Raw genomic sequence first — 18737 nt, 5'->3', positions numbered from 1 at the left:
TCCCATCCCCTCTATCCCACACCCTATCAAAGCATTTGTCATTCTCATCTCCCATCCCCTCTCTCCCACTCTTGCTCTTTCAACTTTATCCCAACCCTCGGGCCTCTCGAGTCTCGAGTCTCTTTCCCTTTCAACTTTCAAGACTCAACTTTCAAGTTTCAAGAGTCAAGACTCAAGCATCTCTCTCTCTCTCTCTCTCTCTCTCTCTCTCTCTCTCTCTCTCTCTCTCTCTCTGGGGCCTCTTTATCCGTCATCGGTACCATGACTCGTGAGAAGCACGAGGCCTTCAATTTGCATGCGATCTATGTGGAGAGGGATACAAAGAAGTCCAACTCCCACCGTTGGACATGCAAGTATTGCGGGAAGCGCTATACAAGTGGTGCAACTCGGCTTCTCCAACATCTTTCCAAGACGCGGGGAAAAGTTGCTCCATGCAGGAGATCCCTCAAAACATTGCGGAGGAGATTCTCGCCAAGATGAGAGGGGGATCTACAAGAGGAGGAGAAAGTGGCTTTTCAGCACACAAATGAAATGGGCAGCAGCCCTTCAAATACATCACGGGCAGCTTGATATGTGTCTAAACCAGCAAGGGATAATTCAGATTTTTCATCAAAGAGTACATCCCTACTAACAAACACCTTTTTAGAGATAGGATCACAAAGTTTGTAGTGTTTGCTCTCACTACTATATCCCCCAAAAATGCATTTGACAGCCTTGTTATCCAACTTTTTTCTGAGTACCTGGGGAATGTGTGCATATGCAAGATAACCAAAGGTAGAAAAGTATCCAACAAAAGGTTTCTGGCTATTCCAAGCCTAAAAATGTGTAATTTTCTTTAATGCTTTGAAGGGGCATCTGTTCAAAACATGGTGAGCATACTTAAGGCTTCCATCTAAAAACTGTGTGGCAAGCTCTTTGCTTTCAGCATACATCTAGCCATCTCCATGAGTGACCGATTCTTCCTCTCTGCAACCCCATTCTGCTATGGAGTGTAAGCAGTAGTGAATTGATAAACAATGCCCTTCTACTTCAAAAAAGAATTCAGCATAGAGGACATATATTCCCCCTCTTGGTCTGAACGGAGAGTCTTTATTTTATAGCCACATTGGTTCTCAACAAGTGCAACAAAAGCCAAGAATACATCACACACTTCTGACTTTTTCACCAAAGAATAGACCCAACAGAATCGAGTAAAGTCATCAATAAAAGTAACAAAATAGTAATATCCTCCCAATGACTTTGTTTGCATAGGCTCACATACATAGCTAGAGGTGGGCTTCCTACTATCTGCATGTCCTGCATAGTCGGAGTCAGTGTATCCTACGACTCCTATATCCTGGCTGCCATAATATATGCGCATATCAGCAGTGCCCTTCAGATACCTCATAATACCCTTCACAACATCCCAATACCTCTAGCCAGACGTAGCCATATAGCGCACCACAATACCAACTACAAAAGCAATATCTGGACGGGTGGCTATCATGGCATACATAAGACTGCCCACTGCGGATGCATAGGGAATCTTGGCCATTTCGGCCCTCTACTCATCTGTGTACGGATAATCGGCATGTGATACCTTCACATGAAAAGGCAATGGGCAGCCAATAGGCTTTACATCCTGCATACAGAAGCGCTCAAGAACTTTATGAATATACTCTCTCTCTGATAGATAGAGTAGTCCTTGATGCCTATCACGCGTAATGCGCATACCAAAAATATGAGAGGCATGTCCCATATCTCTCATCTCAAAGCTCTTCTTGAGCTGAGATTTAAAAATTTTAGCTCATCATGAGCTTTCCCTGGCAAAAGCATGTCATCCACATAGAGTACCAAAATCAATTAAGATCCATCACCGGCTTTCTTCATGTACAAGCACGGATCCATAGTACTACGGTTGTAGCTCTGTGACTGCATAAATGCATCAAACTTATGATACATTCCCTAGGTGCGTAATTCAAGCCATAAATACTTTTCCTCAATCTACACACTAGGTGTTCCTTGCCAGGCTCTGCAAAGCCCGTAGGCTGCTCCATGTAAATCTCATCGTACAAGTCCCCATGTAAAAAGGCCATCTTAATATCCAACTAATACATGTCCAAGTCAAGATATGCAGCCAAAGCCAAGACTAAGTGTAAGGTGGTCATCTTAACCATAGGAAAGAAGACCTCATCAAAGTCAACACCATGCTCCTGCTTAAAATCCTTTGCTACCAATCTGACCTTGTATGCCAGCCTGGGGTGTCCAAGGGTACTTTTCAACTTGTACACCCACTTGCAAGGCAAAGTCCCCTTGCCACTAGGCAAAGAAACCAAATCCCACGTATGATTCTTATGCAACGAGTCAATTCAGACTGCATAGCCCTCTTCGAGGAGTGACTGTCACCCCCGCGCATAGCCTCATCATTGGTGAGAAGCTCTCTAGTATCTGTAACCAAGACATAATTTATGAAGGGCTCATAGCGGTCAAGAGGTCGTCTACCTCTAGTAGAACGCCTCGATGCAGGTTGTACTGCCTATCCAATATCCTATCTAACATCCTGTCTAACATCTTGGCCATGAGGATCAGCTGATGCACATTGTCTAGCTAGCTGTGCGGGAGCAAGGGGCTCCTCTTAAAAGATAACCCTGTGTATCTCAATAGCTTTCTCAGGCTGCATATGCATTTTGTCCTCGTGGAACATATCATGGCTACGGATAACTTTCCACGCTTGCGGATCCCAAAGACGATATCCCACCTCACCTGCATCTCCATAGCCAAGAAAAATGCATTTCACACTTTTAGGATCCAGTTTATTGCGTTTATCCTTGGGCATATGGCAAAAGGCCTCACATCCAAAGACACGCAAATGAGCATATAAGGGAGGCTTTTCTATCCATACCTCCTCTATAACCTAGAATTCATTACCACTACAAGGTGACCTGTTAATGAGATGCACGGCAGTAGAGACTGCCTCAACCCAAAAATGTTGTAGTAAGCCTACTTGACTAAGCATACTGTGGATCCTCTCCTAGATAGTCCTATTCATACGCTCAGCCATACCATTCTGGGGAGGGGTGTAAGGGACGGTCAACTAACGCTTAATACCCCGCTCATCACAAAACTACTCAAAAGTACGTGAGATATACTCACCCCCATTATCTGTTTTTAGATATTTCAGTCTATGCCTAGACTGGTTCTCGGCTAAAGCAAGCCAACACTGAAATACTGCCAAGACATCAGACTTCTGCTTTATGGGATAAGCCCAAACCTTATATGAAAAGTCATCAATAAATGTAACGAAGTACTTTGCACCCCCTAGTGACTGACAAGACATGGGTCCACAAACATCAAAATACACAAGAGTTAATGGCTCACCTATACGTGACATACCAAACTTCTTATGCGAATTCCTAGTATGTCTGCCATATAAACAATGATCACACGACTCAAAATGTGAGTAGTCAAAAGGCGAGATATACTGCAAAGCATGAAGCATTTTCATTCCTTTAAGAGACATATGCCTTAAACGAGCGTGCCAAAGAGATACATGTGGGTTAGAACCCACTGTCAAAACATAATCAAGAGTAGAACCAGATACAACCAACAGATAGAGGCTACCAAACTTGGCACCTCTTGCAAGAACAAGCCTGCCACGAGTTATCTTCCATACAAAATCATCAAAGCATATATGATAACTTGCATCATCAAGCTGCCCAATAGACATAAGGCTTTCAATCAGTGAGAATACATGACGTACATTATAGAGAATAAAAGTGCTACCAGAGGGAAATTTTAGAGTGACATCACCAATGCCAACAATAGCAAGAGACCGATCATCACCTAAGGGCACCATACCAGATACACTGCAATAGGTATGAAGCCACTCACAATAGGGGATCACATGAAAAGACTCACCCAAATCCAAGAGCCAACACTGTGCATGAATAGACTAAGCCTCGGTCAGTTGAAAGGCATCACATGAAGAGGTTGCTAAGATGTAGTCACCATCGGGCTCCTCAGGCTGCATGACATTTATCTCCTCAATCTTTACGCTGGACTTTGCAAATAATAATGCTACGATCATTGGATTTCTCTTGTACCATTTCTTTTCCTTTTTCTTTGCGCTTATCATCGCGCATCTTATGGCACTACGGTCATATGTGTCCTGCTTTTCCACAATAATGGCATGTAAGATTAGACTTACGTCCACGGGATTTGCTACGTCCACCACATGACTTAGACCAGGACTTCTAAGAGTCCTTCCCATAACAATCATTATCTTTATTGCCACTTCTGCCACCTCTAACAGATAAAACATGTGAACTACGGGAAGCATCATTGTTTTTCCTGTTAATTTCTTTAGTCAAAATAGCACTCTCTACATCTTGCAATTTCAGCCCATCAAGTTTGTTGGTATAGATCACGGTGCAAAATACATCCCAAGACTCAGATAAAGTGCCAAGCAGAAACAAAGGATGCAAATTATCCTGAAACTCAATACCCTGTTGAAGCAGATTCTTCATGATAGAATGAAACTGGCTAAAGTGAGCAAACAATGGGGTCCTCTCCTTCATGCGGAGATCCATCAACTGTTTAAGCCAATACATCTGTGAAACAGGTGTGCTTTGCATAAAGTTCATGAATCTTTTCCCATAAATTCCATGCACTCTAATCTTCATCTTCAACAACATTATTATGGACCTCTTCAAAGAGTGATAAAATGATAGTGGACTTGCATAGTGCATCTAAATCAGCCCCGTCATCATCATCCATATTCTCAGGTTTAATATCTTTGTTTCTTAGTGGCTTAATCTGCAATTTCTATACCAAAACCTGCCATATTTGAGATTTCCAGTAGCCATAGTTGGTGCCATCCAACTTGGCAATGTTAAACAAAGCCGTATCTTTGAGATGACTAGCCATAATGAGTCAAGCAAAGGCAGACTATGCATAAAACAGCTTGTTGTAATTAGCAATAAACAAGCCAAAACCACTGTCAAAACAAGCTGAAAATAAGAGAAACTACTAGAAGGAAAAAATACACTTCGTCAAAGGCGACGGTTGCAATCAGTATGATTTTAAGCGACAATGCCCGAAATTGCTTAAGAGACCCACTAGACAACAGTTGGTGAATTTTCATAATTTCTTGGCGTGTTAGACAAGACCCTAGGAGATGTCCGGCAATGGGGGACTTCGAGACTGTCAAGCAGAAATTTCCAAATCGCGAATTGAACACCGAACGAGGAAACGGGAGTGCCCAGAAGGCCAAGGGCCAAAGGCCAAGTGTAAGCGGACATAACAGAGGCACTATGACAGCCAATGATCATGAGCTAAACACCCAGATGTGTCAATAGAGTCCATCAGTACAACCGATACATCCCCTAAGTAATAAGCAAGATGTACACACCACTGACAAGACCTAACAAAGGTCGGTGTATGCTCAATGAAGATGGATCAAATCAGCTCATAAGCATCCAAGAGCAGATATGGAAGCATCTACCAAGAAAATATCATAGTCAAGGATGTGTAAGAGATCCCAGTCTCAAATCTCAAGTAATAGCTCAAATGCATAACCCACAAGCTCTAGCTAAATCCAAGACCATAAGCATAAAGCTCCCACTGGCACAAAATTCGATGGCAAATGAGCAACCAAGCTCAAAGATAACATGTAAATGCATAAGACATCTCATAGCTAAGATCGTACATCATGAGAGCACCAAGAGCATGTAAGCATTCAAGCATCTGATAGCATCCAAGTACATCATATTCGAACCCAAGTCAATCTATGACAAGCCAAGAAACATCCAAAAGAGGTTCCAAAGTATCCAAGTACAAGACCAATTGAAGCTCCAAGTGGCAAAGAAGCTCAAACAATGTAGGTAGTATGCATCACTGACATATGCTTCAAAGCATGTACCAATGGGTCATGCAAAGACCATAGGTATAACCTCTGTCACAAAGCATGCCAGTGTAGTCCAATGTCAAGTAAGTGTCAACCAATACGAAGCTCAAACAAGGCTCAAAATGCATTCCATCACCATTTAAGACATTCGCCATCCGTGTAGTCATATGAGTCACCCGGGAAGCACCCATGACCAATAGATAGAGCATACACTGACCAAATAGGCTTCAGCCCTGGTTATAACAGCAATAAAGTCACTGTCAAAACTAAGTAAACCAATTCTCAAATGAAGCTCAAAGCCACCTCAAATTGTGGGCATATGATATACCAATATACTAGCATCAATAGTTTTTTTTTTTTTTTTTTTTTTGCAAATAAAATGTGGCTAATTATATTACTCAAAAAAACTGATTACAACGGAGTGCACATGCTCAACAGACTAGCTGGAGCTGAGGCAAAGTCACGAATACATCATGTATACAAGCCTCTCAAGGCGGTCTGGGGGGGATGGGGCCAAGAAGCCATGGAGGGGGGGTGTATCGCCATCTAGAGCTGCCTGCCTGCATCACGAAAAACAAGTCCTGGCCGCCCCAAGTATACATGAAATGACAACGGAGCTCTTGATAAGCCCTAGACTCGCCCTACACCTGATCCCAACGGCCGCGGAGAGAGTGGATGATGGAGGTCCAGAGCTCTACTAAGGTCACCTGTACTGAAAGTCTCTCTCCGCCAAAAGCCTCCTGACACTGCACCTTCTAGATATGTCATCCAATAAGACCCCCTACGATCTCCCATACCTCAAAGCCATCTGTTGTGGGCTCCAATACCTAGCGGATGGGTAGAGCCTCCAAACCGACCACTACGCGCACGACCCTGTCTTGATAATGAATATCGTGTCCTGCATCCCAGCATCATACAGAAGGTGACGACCCTGGCTGATTGTCTGCCAGTAGAAAGCTCCCCATGAGATACATCCAAGGTTGGGTGCTATACGGCGAAGGATGCGGCATGCTCCTCTCCACACGAGCTGTGCCTCCTCACATGACCAAAGGCAGTGCTTTGGGGTTTCCAGAGGCTGCTGTGAGCAGCGCTTACAACCTCCCTCCTTTTGCATCTGGGCAAGCCAACTTCCCACTGCCAAGCCTCCATGTGCCACCAGCCATAAGAAATACAATACCCTTCTCGGCCTCCAGCTATCCCATAGGCGGCGCCAGAAGGTCCGTCGAAACAGCTCCATGATGTCGTGCTCCGCCCAGTGCCTGCTACGTGACGGCGCCCAATCCATATCCTCCTGCATCAATACGTGTCTGCCAATCCTGGCAATGTACTCCAGGAACCTCGGTGGCTTCTTGGCGACTGCAGTGGCCGGCCATAGTCACTCTCCTCGATCCCACTCCAACTCATCAAGTGGTCTGCCCTCCCAAATCCAAAGGCGCCACTCCCTGAGCTCCTTCCAAAAAACATAGGGGTCCAGTCACCATGTTTTCCCTTGAAGGCCCACCACCCGAATCTTCCTCCACAAAAGGGCAGCTATCCCCTCATCCTGCTATCCTCTGTCAAGAGCCAGACGCCCCCCCTCCTGAACGGTGAAGAAAGTCCCCTGCGGGGCGCTGCCCACTCTACCTGCCACCTGTAGGGGGGTGCCTGCTAGTGAAAACCTAGCAGCCCATACCTCCCCGGGCTCTATCGGCACTTGTATCGGGGGAGCAAGCCACTCCAGAGGTATTGCTGCGTCTATCTCCCTTCTTCTGAACTCCACTCCTCTCTGGCAGCCTGATACTTGCTGCAGCACCTCCTCATCTGCCATCTTGTACATCTCTCGCCATATCCTGATAATATGAGCCGGCGGGCCGGCCTCCCAACCAACCCACTGGATATGGGGGCACTCACCAATCTCTACCTCTTCCCGATCTTTGACCTGGGGATTCTAAATCACCGGCTGATGGTCTATCTCCTCCTGGCAGTCTAGGGGGCTCTGGATTAGGGCCTTACAGAGGCCTTGCCACACGCAGAGTAAGCTGCACAGGAAAGGTGATCTGGGCTGACGTGAAGATCCATCTCAGGGATGGCCTCCACTCACAGCCAAGCCTCAGTCTACAATCCTGAAGACTCTCCTGCAATAGGACCTTCCAGGTCTGCCCTACCGGTGTGAGGCCGCAGACAACTAGCTTGCCAGAAGGCCATACTCGGAAACTCTGGGTATATGATCCCAAGCCCTCCCTCTGACCGATGCCACATGATGGTCGCCCATGCTACCTTGGCCATGGAATCCCTGGAGCCATCTGACCCGAACCAAAGGAAGTTCCGCACTAGGTAGCGAAGCTGCACTACGCAGGATGAGGAGAAGCACCAACACAAGGCGATGTGCCATGCCATCGCTAGGAGGACCTGGTTAACTACCAAGGCTTGGCTGGCTAGTGAGAGGCGAGCGAGGCTCCAATAGGTTAGCTTCCTCCGAATAAAATCGAGAACTGGAAGAAACTGCTGGGCGGGAGTGATGTCAAGTCCCACCTGGAACCCTACATACCGGACAGTCTGCCCTCTGCTCACCCATCTAAATCCTAGGTGGACGCCCCACTCCGTGCTAGAGTCCGGGTCTGTGAGGAAACCAACCAACTTTCACCCTTTCACCCAGTTAACTTTTGCTCGCGCTGCAGAATAGAACACCTCAAGAGCAAGCCTCACTCTCTCTAGCATCAATTCATTGTCCTCTATGTAGAGTGTTGTATCATCTATATACTCTAAGTCTAACAACTCAGTCTCCTCTCTCATTGGAAGTCGGAGGTCGCGTAATCCGCTCACACGAGACCTAAGGGAGTGAGACATTGCCTTTGCAAAGAGTAGGAACAGGTACAAAGCCAGGGGGCAGCCCTGCGAGACCAATCTCTCCAGCCGAAACTCCTCCCCTCGCCTACCACCTATGAGAACCCTGCTGGTGGTCGATCTATAAAGTGCGAAGACCCCATGGATCCAAGCCTAGGGAAAACCCAACCTTACCATGGTGCCCTCTAGGAAATCCTAGTCCACCCTGTCATAAGCTTTCTCGAAATCCAAGAGTTGTACGGCCAGTCTCTGTCCAATGTGCTGAGCCCACTCTGTCGCCTCAAAGAAGGTGAATACATTGTCTAGGATACTCCTACCCTGGACAAAGCCTACCTGTGTGTCATGGATCATGTCTGGCAGCACGGGGCATAGTCGCCTACCAATCATCTTTGCCAGTGCCTTATAGGCCACTGGCAATAAGGTGATCGGTCTCCACTCGGAAAGCTGCAATCGGTCTCCCCCTTTGGGGAGAAGACTGATAAGGCCTGCCGAAAGACTCCCTGGGCATCTCTCCTGAAGTGAAAATCTCCTGGAAGGCCATCAGTAGGGTGTCCTTCACCACTTCCCATTAGGTAGTAAAGAAGGCCTTAGAGAGGCCATCCTCTCCTGGGCATTTCTGCCCGTCCTCTGTATGGAAAGCCTCCTCTAGTTCCTTCCCTGTGAAGGGGGCTAGGAGAGAGCGTCCCATCTCCTCTAGTTCCTTCCCTGTGAAGGGGGCTAGGAGAGAGCGTCCCATCTCCTCTGTGACGATGGACAGGATGTGATCCCAGACATGCTGCCTACATCATTGTCCTCTAGCTGAGGCTATCTCCTACTAGAAAAGCGTCTGTAGTAGTCAATGGCAATCACCATCACCTCTTCTGGGCTAGAACGAGTCCTCCCATACTGATCTCGAAGGCTACGTATCTGCTCTCCTGATGTGCAAGGCTAGTGCACATGGAAAAACTCCCTACACATCATGTCCCCCTTCTGCGCCCAGAAAGCTGTTGAGGTGCGGAAAGAGAACTCTGAGCGCCTGTCCTCTAGGCCAGCAATGACTGCTCGTGCTCACACCTCCTATGCGTGGAGGGTGGAATCCCCTGGTGCCTCCTGTAGTAACCTCTGCGTGGCTGCAAGGTCCCGCCAGAGTACTCTCTCCTCCTCCCAGCTCTGTTTCCTGGCCTGTATGGCTGCCTCTTGGCAGATTCTACTCGACTCGGCTAGGACCTCTGCAACCTCCTCTGCGATCCGGTCCCTCCTGCCCCACTCCCTAGTCTAAAGCTGCTCTATCTGTCTTGTCACCTCCTCCCTCCTATAGATTGAGTCAGGGATCCGACGGGATCGTGTGTCTAGGGTAGATGGTGGGGGATCTAGTGTTAGGAGAACCGGGAAATGATCGGACAACATGGTGCCCGCCAACTATCCAATTTGGCCTCCACGAGAGCCTCCCCACTCTCCCACATAAAACGTGTCCAACCACTCCAGCAAGACTCCACCTAGCCACCTGTAACCCCAAGAGAAGTCCAATGACCTCTCCCTCCTGTGGAAGGCAGGGTCTCTCCAGGCATCGCATGCACCTTCTGCCAATAGAAATACCTCCCATACCTCCTGCTCCTCCCCGGCCATGCCCTGGTAGTTTTTGCCTCTATCCTGCTAGTCCTCCAAAGCCTCCAGGTTATTGAAGTCTCCTCCAATGATCTAGGAGTCCACCTCTAGAAGTCCATCCGCGATCTCCACCCAGAACTGGTTGTGTGCCCTAACCTCTGTAGGCACATAGACATTGAGGACTCCAAGGCACGAGTCCCCAATATCCAATCTGATCCATAGAACCCTCCCTGCTACTATCGTCCCGTGGTCTCGTACACAGGCGGTGAGACTCGGGCCAATAGAGGTGCATACGCCTCCACTCCTGCCATGGGCACCTATGGTGTGCTCCCAGTAAGTGTGCGAGTTGTGCGAGAGTACCTTTCCTATCCGCTGGGCCTGGGAGGGAGTAAGCTTGTGCTCCTGTAGAAGTAAAATGTCGATTCATTCGGCAAGGACAGGCTGCAGCTCCTGCCGAACAATCAACTTCCTGGAACCACGTGTCCCACTGTAATGGAGACTATTCACATTCCAAAATGCAAGGTATAAGCTCATGGGAAAACCTGGGACTGACCGAATAGACATCTGTTCGGTGTGGAGGCTGCTGATGAGAACGAGAAACTATGGGGCATGCAAGTATGCTTTGCCGCAGGTTTGGACGGCAAACTCCAGTCCCCCATGGTAGCCCTCGGTCGGACCATAGGGGTGATACTTGCTCCAGGTGGTACTATCAATGCATCTATCAGCCATGCTAAAAATCGTGACTCCGTACATTGGTAGAAATGGGCCGTCTGTGCTTGGGGCCACTCGATCACATCAATCGGAGCCCTCCACTGTGGAGGGACTCAAAAGATAATGCTCAAGTGTGGGACCTCGCCACCAGCCCACCAGTTAATGTCCATCATGCAACCAGGCCATTGCTGTGCAAACAGTGCTAGTCCTCCCATCCACTGGGAGATGTGATCCGCCACCTGACTCTTCAACTCCTCTATCTGTGTCGTCGTCCAATCCCCTAAGTGAGAGGACTGAAAGAAAAAAGAGTAGTTTGGTCCATCCAGTGGTGCTAGTAGATGGACCTTGCCCCTCCTTGACTTGCAAACCACGAAGATCCCCACCTCTAGAGGTAGTGGGAACTCTTCGCGCTCCGCAACTCTCAGGTCTATGGGCCATTGCGGAAGAACTCCTATGGCAACAACTGTGCCCGTCTTGGGAAGGTATGACGGGCGGCAAGGGCAGATAAGCTAGTGGCTGTGTGGGAGGGGAAAGACTGCTGGTGCGAGAAGGATATAGGCGTGTATGGCTCATCACCTCCTGTGGGAGGAGCGAGAGTGGGTCTAGGGGGGAATCACCTGAAATGGGTGTGGATCAAAGGGGGTGCTCGACAGGGGTGGTGGTGGGGGGGAAGAGGATCCAGGGATGGTGGGATGGTCAGAGATATGTGGCAAGTGTTTTGGGGGGGGGGGAGGGGGGGCTGGTGGCCCTCGAAGGGGGGGGCTATGGGCCAGGGTCAGTGGGGGGAGCCTGGGAGGTGTGGGGGAGGGAATGTGGGGGTTGTGGGATCTCAAGTGAGGTAGTCTCTGGCGCGGATGGTGGCTATGGGAGACTGCGGTCCTATAGGGTGGGACGGGCGGGGGGGCTGCGGAGTGTTCTACCGAGGGGGCGTCGCTCGCCCTCCTCCCTGTTGTCGAGGCTGCGTCTAAGAAGCTAGCTGCGACCCCACCTGCCGTCTCCCTTTATGTCGTCTCTGGACCCATTTGAGGCCGTCAACATCCACTTGCGAGCCTGTCGACGAAGCTGCCTTGGCTTCGAAATGTGTACAATCCGCTGCCTGGTGCCCAAAGTCATGGCAGCGCAGGCACTGCTCTGGTTGCCCAGTCACAATGACCTGCTGCCTAAAGGAGTGACCTCCTGCCTCAATCTCCAGGAACTTTGATATACTCTTTGTGTCTTTCACGACCACTCGTACCTTTGGGACTCCTGCAACTGTCATTGTATCCGCAAAGGAAGTAGGAAGAACTGTGCCAAAGAGCCGCCCAAAGTCCTCCACTAACTGGCGGTACTCTACCGCCAGTCCGGGGAAAAGTAAAGTGACTAGGTGGCTTAGAAATCTGTTGTGGAGCGCAAATGTCTCCACTGTGAAGCCGCTATACTAGGGAACCATGTAGATGACCCCCTTCGTGGAGGCATAGGGCGAGCTCTCCACTAACTCACGAGTTGCATCCGCAGAGGTGAGTCGAACCATGAAGATCCCTTGACCCATGAGGACTGTCTCCACGATCTGCATTATGCCAATGTGTAGTGTTTTGTGAAGTGGAGCCAATCCTACAACAGAGCCCTCGATGGGGAGTGTCCAACGACCTGACCGAAGATTATTGTTTCTTTCCACTCCAGCTTTGTGGCACAGACGGCTAAGAGTTGTTTCTCCTCAGAGAGGATGATTCGCAAGGTGTTTGACTGGGGGGCACTCGCAGAATGTGCTGGCGTTTGACCAGAGGTTTCCATTGGGTGTCCTTGCCGGAAACCTACCTAAAACGTTGCTGCACTACACTGTCAAACCAAGCTATTGCAGTACCAAAATTAGCTCCAAATCCAACCCATAACATGGGCATAGCATTCCCGTACGTGTAGACATCACTTCAGCATAACCAGGTATCATAAGACCAACAAAGCTGACCATAGAAGCATCAAATAGAGGGCGCCCTGTATTTCGAGCCAGCAAACCTTAGCCAAAACAAAGTAAATGAAGTGGTTAAATCTGTCCAAAATCAACTCCAAGCAATGACATAGCATCCCCGAATATATAAGCATCAACCGGGCATCATCCAACCAATGGCAATGAGTGTAGACATCAAAGATAAGTGCTACCCTGGTTTATGATAGTCCATGGACTGTTATAATAGTCCAAAACTGAAGCTTATCGCTCAAATGGAATGCCAAGAGTGAAAGGATCAATGCCAAGCATCAAAACCGAGTGTATAAGTGCTTGTATAGTTGCCCAATGAAGAAGATATGCTATAGGAGATGAAAAACGTGAGCTGCTGCTGCTAAAAAAAGGGCTTGTTCCACAGTACATAATGCTGCACCAACAAGGTGAGGGCTATGGGGGCTGCTCCAACTTACTCAAGAAGGCTCCCAAGAAAAATGCAATAGATAGGAAGCTCGAAAGGAGTGGCTATGGCTGCCAACAAAAAGAGATGATTGCTGTAGGTATTTGAATGGAAGTTGAGAGTTTGTCGGACCAAGCTCGAGCTCACAAAGAAGAAGGGATACCAGTTGAAGGGAGGTGAGCCTTGAAGTGGAAGCACAAGCGGAAGCAAGAGTACCAGCCTTCCCTTTATTCAAATGTCACTGAAAGAATAAAGAATGAAGTGATAGTGATGGGCACCCACCGCCTACAATGTGCAAGTGTGGGTACTGTCAGTGTAGTAATACACGGGCGGCTAGGCGGAGGTGCCTTTCCCCCCAACAGGTAGAGCCCTTGTCCATTGTGCTTGATGTGGAGAGCATGAGGAGACTCAAAGGTATTGCAAATAGGATTTCCCAAGAGGTTTCAAGGAGAGCCCTTAGGATGGTGTTTCATAGCACTACAGACTCTATGATTGCTATGGGGGGCAAAATTGCTTGGGATACAAATAGAGGCCCAGCTTGTGCAATATGAGGATGTACAAGGGTGACATGCTTATCTTATTTCGGGGAAGCTTGTAACCAGGGCTATCATGCCAAATTCCTAACATACAATATGAGGATGTACAAGGGTGTCACGCTTATCTTATTTCGGGGAAGCTTGTAAGCAGGGTCATCATGCCAGATTCCTCACATACAATATGGACTCGCAGGTATTGTCATAGGTATTGTCATAGATGGGAGCTCATAGCTAGCATTATTGCTTGGTACATATGGACAGCCAAATGCAGCCACCCTATTGATTTTCTGAACATATCTACTGCAGAGACTCTCTTCAGGGTTTGGACAAAGACTATGCACACTCTCCTTGAGAGATGGAAGAGAATACATGGCAGCTCGAAGACTATGAGGAGGAGGAGAGATGCTTTTCTCAAAACATGGGATTCTGGCACTTTTTTCGCTGAAACACATGGTCTGGTATCATACACCTCCCGACTGGCTATTCATTCAAGCTTTGTAATAGACTTCTCCTTGTTACATATTTCTTGATATGGAAGTCCCTTACAGGGCTGCTTTGTATTTTGCTTTTTGTCCCAAGGACTGTTAATAGAACTTTTACTTTTCTCTGGAAGAAAAACAAATGTGTGTACTTAACTCTTTGCCTAAAATTACCTACCATAACATGCCATCACATATATCTGGCATTCTTGGTATTTTCAAAGCATAACAAAGCCAGCATTTAACGCACTTCTAGAAAGAGCAAGGTCCAAAAATCGAACTATAGACACAATAGCACACACCAAGCTCTGAGACCTATATCAGTTTGTACAACACCATGCATTTTCCCCTAGAATCTAATCCAAGCTGCTAAAGCCTGGCATTGAGCAGTAAACAACCCCTCCTTGAGATGGTTGTTTAGGAAGATACACTTAGTATCTGTCAGGTACACTGGCAATTTTCTGCAAGCAGCCAACAGATCTATTTGCCATCATAACCATGCAGGCCAAGGTTCTTGAAGCTCCATTACACAAGCACTCTATTCAGTATCCATTTGGCAATCCTAATGTATCAAAAGGGTTAATTTTTGTCATTGCCTGTTCCTGATACAGGGCTTTCTAAAAAGACTGAATGAGGAAATTTTGTTACAAAAGATGCACCACCCTAGCCATGTGGGATGTCTCCAAATCTGGACTACCTTGTGGCACTTTACAGAGCTTCACACAAAAAATGAAAAGGCTATGACATGTCTACAGTGTGAGCTCTACACTGAAATTCATAGCATGAAGATTGAACCTCCCTTGAAAACACTGCATGCATTGGCCCTAGGGACCCTTGAAGTTTATCTAATTTAAATGTATGAAAGCACAGAGAGCAATGCTAATTCGCATCAAAACCTGCAACACTGCCAATAGGGGAGGGTAAGCATAACTAGCTCCATGCACAAATCAGAAGTAGCTTGCATCAGCAGGTGGACAAACCCACCAGCAGAAGCAAAGCCCAGGATCACCTGCAGCCTTGCACCCCCTGACACCACTAAAAACAGTCAGATGAAGCAAATACACATCATGCAGCCAACACAAAAAGCAATTATGTAAGGCACATATTACTTGCTAGCACTAGTCATGTCACTGAATACAGTGGGCAGCTGCAGCCATGAGTAGAGTAGGGAGGAGTGACAAGTAACAGTCATATTGTGAAATGGTTGTATGATACGAGATTTCTATTGTTTGCTCCATGTTGATGTGGAAGACAGAAAAAGGCCCAGAAGGCAGCAAAAGTTCGCCTTTGGTACTCAAATTTACTACTCCCAGCTTACTACCTCCCTCAAGAATGGATAACACAAAATGCATAGAAAGAAAGGTAACATCATACATGCCATATCTAAAGAGTAAACCCCTCTTTTTTCAAAAGAAAAGTTATAATTTAGGTACCATCTGTGCATCCTTTCACCTGGAGCTGTAGCATCAGAATTCCTTATAGTTTTCCACAACCTTCCCCTCCTCTGCTTTGGGGTTGTTGATTCTGGCATAGCATCCTGCAAAGAGGCATACTTGAATGCTAACTTCAAAATTTGACACCGCTTCTCCAGTTTCTCTGCCTCTTGCAATTCTTGTTCAAGAATGCTGATACCAGCATGATAATCAGAGAGATTTAACAGATAGCCACAACTGATCAAACCTTCCCTGCCCTCTGAAAATTTTTGCATTGCAACTCGAGCAACATGACAAATCAGCTCATCCTTTGGTGAAATGTCACAATGTGCAAGCCCAAGAAATACAATTGCAACACATTGTGGTGTTTTCTTACTGCAGCTTTGGAAGAGGTTTTTAATTGTTTGAAGACAACTTGTCTCCACTATGTCTTCCACATCTCCACATGTAAAATGTTCAAGCATCTCGGTTTCTAAAATAGGTAAAAGCAATGGAAGTTCCGAGCATAGACAATCAAAGAGTCTCCTCTTTTCCTTCGAAAAGTTGTCTTTATTCAAAGCATCCATGTTAGCAATCTCTTCTTGTGCCACCTTGGTCAACACATTCTGAGGCTGCTCATAATGTAAATCCTTCTTCTCACTTGTGCAACCGAAAACATTGTCGAAGCATACAATATTATTGTGCTCATCCTCATCATAACTAGATCTCAGTTTGGAAGAGAAAGCTGTTTTCACTTCAGAACACTTTTCTAGGAAATCCGTTTCTTTCCAAGTAGTGAGGAGCTGTTCAACAGATGCCTCATCACAATAACTTAAAGCGAAACCAAGAAGATCTTTCCGGCAGCTTAATGTCATTCCTTCGAGATCAGGTCCTCTGGCTAGGGCAGCACAGAGGTCCCAGATAGATCCATGTCCCTTTCTTATCAAACCAAGACAAAGATTGAGAGCCAACAAAATCTGCCCAGTCGCAGCTGCCTCACGTGCTATTGCCTCTTCTACCATAGCAATGTCATCACTTGAAGTTAGCCCAAGTGACCTTGCCACATCCAACACATCATCAACCAATAGATGGCCACTTGCACTACTGCTATTCAAGGCCATTCTTACAATATCCATCGGGTCCTTAACTTGGCGTACTTGCATCGGAAGAAGTGAAACTCCGAGAGCTGGTAGCTTCAGCGTAACAGCATCAATGAGGGCCATTTCAGTAGCAATTAATTTGCTCTCAGGCAGGAGATTCAAGCACATCCTTGCTTTGTCAATCTGCAGCAGAACAGGTTCAGATGTTAAAAGAAAGACCAATCTGATAAAACTTTGAGTCTTTCTGAAGATCATAACAACTAAAACGCGTATCTCAATCTATCATTCACAGGAAATCTTTGAAATACAATGTGTGATTGACACACAAACTATTTCTAGTATGGAAGAGAGCAGTAACGACATAGAGCAGCAGCATAGTTTGTGTGATTAACACACAAACTATCTCTAGTATGGAAGAGAGCAGTAACGCCATAGAGCAGCAGCATATTCTAGCTCAGAGACCCTAGGTCATGTAGGACAGATCATTCCTCTCTTTTGCCTTTTTTTCTTTTTTTTGCATTTGGGGGGGGGGGGGGGGGGGAGGGGGACACACCGGGGTGAAACATGCAGCTTCTGCCTGCCAGAACAAAGCATTCATCCAAGTTAAAAACACTCTCAAAGCATTCATCCAAGTTAAAAACACTCTACTTGAATAGCTCTCACAGCAGGCACCCTTGTACAGTTACACTCCTCACTAAGAGACAGTCCTTTGAAAAGCCAAAGGATCACCAAGCTTGCAAATCATACATAACAGACTCCAACTATAAAGCACAGGCTTCTTTTTATTGTTTTTCTTCAAGCATGCTTTCCATTCTAGGATCCAGTTATAGGTCAGAGATGTATAAACATGCCTTACATCAGGTTACGATAAATGGCCTAAATGGTCTACAGCTTTCAAAAATTTTAAGGTGCTTCATGGCCTTGCATGCAATGAAACATGAAAAAAGCAGACACCTTGTCTTCATAACATATTAATTGATAAAAAGCTCAAATCATGTTGAGTAACTAGCATCTTAAAATTTCCAAGTTGGCATGAAAATAAGAAAACTACCTCTGAAGACTCCAAGCTTGAGGCAGAGTAAAAATACTCCCTCGCAGCTTGTATGATTACTGTTTCAGCTTTCTCAGCAGATAGCAAACCACTGCCCAAACTATTCAGCTGTGACTTTGCTAAATAAAATTTTCCAGCTTTCAAAAGGCCACGATAATATTCGAGGAATAAAAATTGTCTGTTCAGAAAAGGAAATGCAAGAGAACGAAGTTTCTGAAGATTCTCCCACATCAATGCCCAATCTGAATCAGGCCTTGGTGGCTGTCGTCGACCAAATTTGGTAAGCAACAAATGTATAAGCTGCTTAACAACCCTCTCATCGTCCTTTGCACTCTCGAAGAAGCTAATGGGTTTAGGGACCTGCATAATACAGAAAGCACATTGTGAATGTTTTTTTAAAATCAACCTATGATTCTTGCTGGTTCTGAACATATATTACAAGTTAACACCAAAAGAACAAACTTTTCCCAGATAATACATTATGATGTAGGACTGCATCTCCCTTCTCGTACTCTCAAAACTTAAAAGCAATCTTTGCCCTTACTGCTGTGCTCTCTGCTGTGCTCTACTGTATCAGGGTTGCAAATGTAGAATAACTTGTTGGACATTCCAAGGCAGAGTTTGAAGACCACTCGCACAGAAATTCCAAAAACTGGATTTTTCTAGCATAACTAAAGCTACCAATAGACCAACATTAGCTTTTCTTAAGTTCCTCAAGGCTTGGCTCTCTATCTTCCTCCTTGAAGGCAATGGCATTCCCACTGTTCATTTGCTTTAATAGA

General features: G+C 46.4%; 1 protein-coding gene across 1 annotated transcript in view; it reads right to left on the bottom strand.

Moving 5' to 3' along the window:
* LOC148011942 (neuroblastoma-amplified sequence protein) overlaps positions 1-18737 on the bottom strand; it is a 111328-nt gene that overhangs the window by 28069 nt on the left and 64522 nt on the right. Inside the window, exons 8-9 of the mRNA XM_087669869.1 lie at positions 17956-18315; positions 15845-17087 (exon numbers count right to left, since the gene is read on the bottom strand). Coding sequence (XP_087525995.1) covers positions 15845-17087; positions 17956-18315 — 1603 coding nt within the window. The remainder of the gene's footprint in view (positions 1-15844; positions 17088-17955; positions 18316-18737) is intronic.

The sequence above is a fragment of the Lygodium microphyllum genome, chromosome 28 (assembly GCF_053477565.2).
Source record: "Lygodium microphyllum isolate KBCC chromosome 28, Lygodium_microphyllum_v1.1.10, whole genome shotgun sequence".
In the NCBI taxonomy this organism is placed as follows: domain Eukaryota; kingdom Viridiplantae; phylum Streptophyta; class Polypodiopsida; order Schizaeales; family Lygodiaceae; genus Lygodium; species Lygodium microphyllum.
Note: the sequence above shows the minus strand (reverse complement) of the source record. Positions and strands in the feature narration are given on the sequence as shown.